The sequence below is a fragment of the Peromyscus californicus genome, unplaced genomic scaffold (genome assembly GCF_007827085.1).
Source record: "Peromyscus californicus insignis strain IS unplaced genomic scaffold, ASM782708v3 Scaffold_9__1_contigs__length_137607984, whole genome shotgun sequence".
In the NCBI taxonomy this organism is placed as follows: domain Eukaryota; kingdom Metazoa; phylum Chordata; class Mammalia; order Rodentia; family Cricetidae; genus Peromyscus; species Peromyscus californicus.
The window spans coordinates 73999829-74005828 of NW_026294617.1; the positions used below are offsets into that span (position 1 = coordinate 73999829).

A 6000-nucleotide genomic window follows, 5' to 3' on the forward strand; every position below is an offset into this window, starting at 1 on the left:
AACTAATCAGTATGATTTACCTTTGGTTGGGGCTGAGACTATCACAGACTTGGTTCCTGGGGTTTGGACTTAATATGTAAATTTGGCGTTGGGTATTGTGCTATGCTGTGAGTGACTGTTTTCTGAGTCAAGTAACTGCCATTAGGGAGCTCAGTTGTGCCCCTTTTAAAAGGACTCTCTCAGTGGGGCAAGCCGACTGCTTGTGCCCCCTCAGCTGATTATCCACGGCTCCGTACCACCTGTTGTATGCAGCTCTGCCTTCATAGCACATGTATCAGGAAGGGGCTACGTGGGGAGGGGAGACTAGAGACGGGGACACCATCTATGCAGCTGTAGGGGAGCCCTCATTCTTGCTGGCTAAAGGCCTTTTGCGGGAGGGGCACTCACACCCCATAAGTTACTCCTTACCTATACTCTGTTAGGAAGCCTAATGAACCCAGATTCAACTTGGGAAGAACTGTGTCTTGGCTTGTTGGAACCTTAGGAGGAGTAGACATTGCTTAACTCTCCCTCTGGGGAGGAATTTAGCAACACAGTACATGCCAGTAATTCTAGCATCTGGGAGGCGGAGAGGAGCACCGCAAGCGTAAGGCTCCTCTGGGATACACAGTGAGGCGCGATTAAAATAAAAACCACCCAGGCACACCATCAGGTTACCTTCCGATACTTCTCAGAAACGCCTTTACTCCTGAGGTCCACGAGGAGGCCGGGCAGGCTGTTGCTGCTGTGGCGCTCATAATGTAGAGCATAAAGCATCACCAGCCGAGCCGCGTCGAATTCTGTGACTTTAGGGTTCTGCAGGAGTCTCTTCACATTCTGAAGAAAGACAAACCAATGCTAATCCTTTCATGTGAGTGATCTCTTGTGGTGGAGACACATCTCAGCTGACATGCAGGATGTCCTGTTTCTTATTCAATGGAAGAATTAACTAGGAATAATTCCGACTGCAATGGCTCTAGGAAAGATGAATTCAGCACCTGCCGTTCTTGCCTTTCCTGACAGTCTGAGTCATCTCCTTGCTGATGTCAGGAGCACAGACTGCTTCCACTTCAGCGATGGCCAGTTTCTGGTCAAAGACGGCTTTCTTTTAGCATTGCTCACCCCACCGTATACAAATAGACACAAGCTGATAGACTTACACAGGGCTGGGCGCAATACTTCAGGAGACACCAGAAGTAACAACATGTCTCAACATGGCTAAGAGAAACGTGTGTGTGACAGCATGTAATCTCTAACATGGAGAATGTACAATCTAAGAGGCAGGAGCCAGGCAAAGGGACGGAGTAAGTCATGTTTGGACTTGGTCATCTTTCATTAAGGGCCTTCCTACAGGACACATGTTTATATTTAGTATACAGTAAAGCATACAATTTAACTTAAGACAAAAACACATTTTGGGCCCCCAAAGGCACCAAGCCAGGCACTGCTGGGGAAACGCTGACGTGTTCTGGCCAATTTCTGTCCTCGGTGAGTTCACAGTCACTGAGGGACGAACAGACACGAGCCACTCTGCCAGAGCATGCTGCCGGGAAGCACTTCAGCAAGTCTCTGTGAGACTGAGAAATGTGGACACCCGTCTGTCAGCTAACGCAGAGGACATCCGGCTCATATGTCAACTCCTCAGCATGGACAGGCTTCCTTATGATAACGAGGACACTGCCAGTATGCCCAGAGAAGAAGAGCCCCAAGTGCTGGACGAGGGCTTTGACAGAAGTCTGGGGCTCGCTGACTTCAGGAGCTGCCAGACTTCCCACCACGCTCAGGGGCTGGGGAAGGGCAAAGGCAAATGAGGATGCAAAGAGAATGCACTGTAACCAAATCAGAAGAAAAGACAAACCCCAACGACTGACGGAGACAGCCTTAGTCTGCCGCTTAGGTCACATCTGACACAATTAACCTCCATCAAAAAGCAAACATTTTTAGGGCTTTAGAGCCGAAAGAAAACATTAACCCCAAGAATAAGGCTGTGGGGATGGGCTGACTGCTTTCCATGTGCAAATGCTGGTGAGCTCACTGTGATGGTGTTACTTTATCTAGTATTTTGACTTTTTGTGACAGGGTCTCACTCTGTCACCCAGGTGGGCCTGGCACTTGCTATGTGGACTTGTGGGATTTCTCATGTGTGTGCCTTCAAGTGCTGGGATTCCGTGTGAGCTACCATATCTGGCTAGGGCTGTTGTTATTATTATTAGTGCTCCAACAAAGTTAGATAGCTTTCTTTTTTTTTTAAGTTAGGCTTTAACTGGTCAGCTTATAATCCTTCCCCCATAACTTCTTTTATATCTAGTACATAGTTTTGTAGAATGTGAGCTCTCCAGGAACAATGTGTAGAGCTATGAAAGCATTTCACCACCATCAACAAGACCCAATAGTTGGCAAAACCCTCTAAATGGGGAGGGGAGCAGGGACAGAGATGAGAAAGTGCTTCTGGTTCCTGAGGAGCCAGGGGAGCCTTCACACAGGAGCAGTATGTGCAAAGGAAGCCATAAAGCTGCAGTGAGCCTGAGGCTGAGCACAGAGCCCCTGTCAGTAGGGACATGGAAATCAGAGGAAGAACTGTGACAGAGCAGCAGACCCCTAAAAGGCACTGGATTCTGGCGTCACGATAGTTACCACTGTATGGTACTTCACAGCTTGGCTTACTCTTAAGACCTCATTATATCCCGAAGAAAGCTTGCGCCCCGAGACTATGCTCTCAGCAGCCAAGTCCAAGGTGCAGGAATTCTTCTATGCACAGGCACAGGGACCAGCATTCTACAGGGGAAGCTCTCAACTAGAACGCTCTCTCTGAGGGATCCCGTTGCTGTTTTTCTGGTTAATGTTTATCATAATCTTTAAAGGATTAAGAAGGGAGAAAATTTCCCTTAGACACCACATTCATAAGGATCTCCTTATTCTTTTCTTTTGTGGTAACTTGTCTAGCCACAGAATACAGCCCACTGAGGATATCTGTTAAAACATTCCATTATTTCCTATAATCATGTAAAGACATTTTAGGGCAAAAATGACCAGATGTGTGCATATATGTAAGCCCCCCGCCCCCCAAGTGACCTGGCACACTCAGGGCACTGTGACCTCTCACCCCTCTCCTGGCAGTGTCTGCTTCCCACCCTGAAGCCACCCCCTCCTACCTCTGATCTGCCCACTCTGGGGCTATGCCACCACTGCAAGTCTCAAGTGCCCATGTACTACACAGGGACATTAGCATGGCAACAGTCAGACTATCTGCAGTGACGGGTCTGTGCCCTTCCTGTTCACCTCCTTTCTAGTGACCTCCCCTGTGTCCCGAGTCTTGTCGCTATCTTCCTTAAGATTTCGCACTGGCATTGGACTTCCTGGCAGGACTCTGCTGTCCTTCGGGACCTTGGCTCAAACCCTCCTTCTGAAAAGAAGTGTGTCGGCACAAGCCGAGTTCTTGCCTCTCTTTCAGCTCTGCAGTCCTGGGGAAGTGGGGCGTTTTGTTTGCCAGACCCATGTTATCCTTGGACTTTACTTTGAACTACTGCCCTTGAGGTTACCCGGCTTCTCTTCTTGACTAATGGGGCATAAGTAATATGGGGATTCCAGGACTAACCAGAGGAGAAGGAAGGGTTAGAGGGTGTCTCTACACGGCATGCTTATTTGTTGGAAACAACAGATTTATATGACGGATATTTGATTATTCTTTCCTCACTGAGATCCTCATAAGTCTCCACTATGAAGAGAAAAAAGGACGCTACCATATAACAATGGCTGGATGAAGAACAAACCAGCAAACTACTGTCTACTTAAGAAGTTAGGATTAGGGAGGCAGAGGTGAGAAGATCTCTGTAAGTTCAAGGTCAGCCTGGTCTACAGAGTGAGAGTGACTGAAAACCAAAAGTTAGGACTGTGGCAGTGAAATGGCTCAGCGGATAGAGATGTGTGCCTCCAAGCTTGACATCTAAGTTTGATCCTTAGATTATCCCTCCCCGAGGTGGAAGGAGAGAACCGACTCCTACAAAACGTTCTCTGGTCCCTCCCCCACACCCCCCCCCCACACACACACAGAGTAAATAAATAAGGATAAGCTGGCAAAAATAAAATTGTGCTCTGGTCTTCCATAGGCATAATCCAGAAACAGGTAAAGCAGAGCAAACGCACTGTCTTTGGTGGTCAAATTTCAAAAAGGAGCTAACACATCCTTCTAAACCTAAGGAGAAGACAGCTCTTTTCTGATGTCTAGAGAACCTTCTATTGTATAAGGCTGGCTATCACCCTACTCCGTTTTCTTCTATCAGATAGAACTGTGATTAAGCAGCATGACAGCACATTTTTTAATGACACAAAAACATCTGAATTCTTGTACAAATTACAGATGAACTCAGTGGCTAGTGAGAACCTCCCTTTTTTCTGGTTCAGTCTTTAGAATCCGCCCCCCTGCTGTGCAGTCAGCAAATAACAACTACCCACCAGCTGAGGACAGCAGGATGGTGTCAGCAGATGACCTCAGCAAGCTGCCGGATTAAAACAACTCTCCCTAGCAGACAAGATCAAGAGCTGGAGTGCTGGGGTCCGAGAGTCCTGGGAAATGGTAAGGAGGCAGGACCTGATCTCACTAACTGGTAATACATCTAAACAACGTTCAGGTTTCTGGTTTGGAGACAGGGTCTCATGCAGCCGAGGCTGGCCTCAAACTCAGTTTGTAGCTGAAGATGCTCTTGACCTCCTGCTCTTCCTGCCTACTTCTCATGTGCTTGGATTCTGGGCATGTGCAATCATGCATGACCGCTGCACGTGACGGCACTATCTTGTAATCCAGAACTTTGGAGTCTGAGAAAGGACGACTGTCACAAGATAAAAGCCAATCTGGGCTACCGAGTGAGACCTTGCCTCAAAAAACCCCAAAGAGGGGCCAATGAGATGGCTTAGCAGATACAGGTGATTACTGCCAAACCTGATGAATGGGACCCACATGGTGGAAGGAGATCGAATTCTCGATGACCTCCACATGTATCATGACATGCGCACGCACGCGTGTGCACACACACACTAAATGTGAAAAATAAAAACAAACAAAAACAAAAGAAAAAATAGACTTGCTATTAAGTATTATTGCACATAGTGGTGAAGTCAGCATATATGATAAATACTAGTATTTTCTTCCACTTTATAGACAAAAGGACTGGGATTTAGAGCAGTTAACAAACATTTCCAAACTCAAGTCATCAAAGGCTCAAGTTCTCTGCTGCTATTCCATGTGGCTTTAAACAGGACTGTCTCTTCCTTTTTCTATATGCCATTAACAGTGTGATTTGATTTTCGCCCAAGGTCAGGGCCCAGGGCGTAAACCAGTTCTTTCTTCCAAATGAAGAGCTGTGCTATGGCAGCACAGGTGCAGGCCTGAGCTGCTTTCTTTCTGGAGCTATTCTTTTCAGGACATGAAAATCTTCACCTCCTGTCAAGCCACTCCCTTCTGAGGACAGGCATGTGCTTCAGTGGGAGCACACCACGCTTTGTTTCTAATGAGATTCTTCCTGAATCAAACTCCTGTTAGTTTCTGTGGAACTGGTCAGAAGTGGCACAAGTTTATAGGTCAGTTTTTACATGGGATACATGAGCATTTTTTTCTTACCATGATACACTTACTATTCAATAAAGCACACCCGATCTCTATTCAAAACCTCATTCCTTGCTTATGACGCTATTATCTAAGGTCAAGTCATCTGGGGTCAGGCCCCTGGCATCCACTCACTGTTAAACAAAAGTTCCCTTTATGGACTATTTAAATCACGCTGTGAAAAAATCCTCTGTGGTGAGGAGAGCCCAACCACTGCTGCCTGTACAACTCTAACACCCCACAAGAAACCTTAAAAATGTAAGTTCCAGATAGTGATCAGATCACACACAGAGTTCTTTTCTGTGTGTATGTTTGTTTTTGAGACATGCTCATTAAGAACACTAATTTAGCAGTTCACCAAAAGAAAAAAAAAAAAAAAAACGCCATGAAAGTAGCAGATGACTTGTAGGAGGAGGAGGAGA

The 6000-nt window shown here is 46.5% G+C and overlaps 1 protein-coding gene across 1 annotated transcript in view; it reads right to left on the reverse strand.

Annotated features, from left to right (window-relative positions):
- Positions 1 to 6000, reverse strand: part of Vps45 (vacuolar protein sorting 45 homolog) — a 60898-nt gene that overhangs the window by 36759 nt on the left and 18139 nt on the right. Inside the window, exon 11 of the mRNA XM_052730196.1 lies at positions 658 to 816. Coding sequence (XP_052586156.1) covers positions 658 to 816 — 159 coding nt within the window. The remainder of the gene's footprint in view (positions 1 to 657; positions 817 to 6000) is intronic.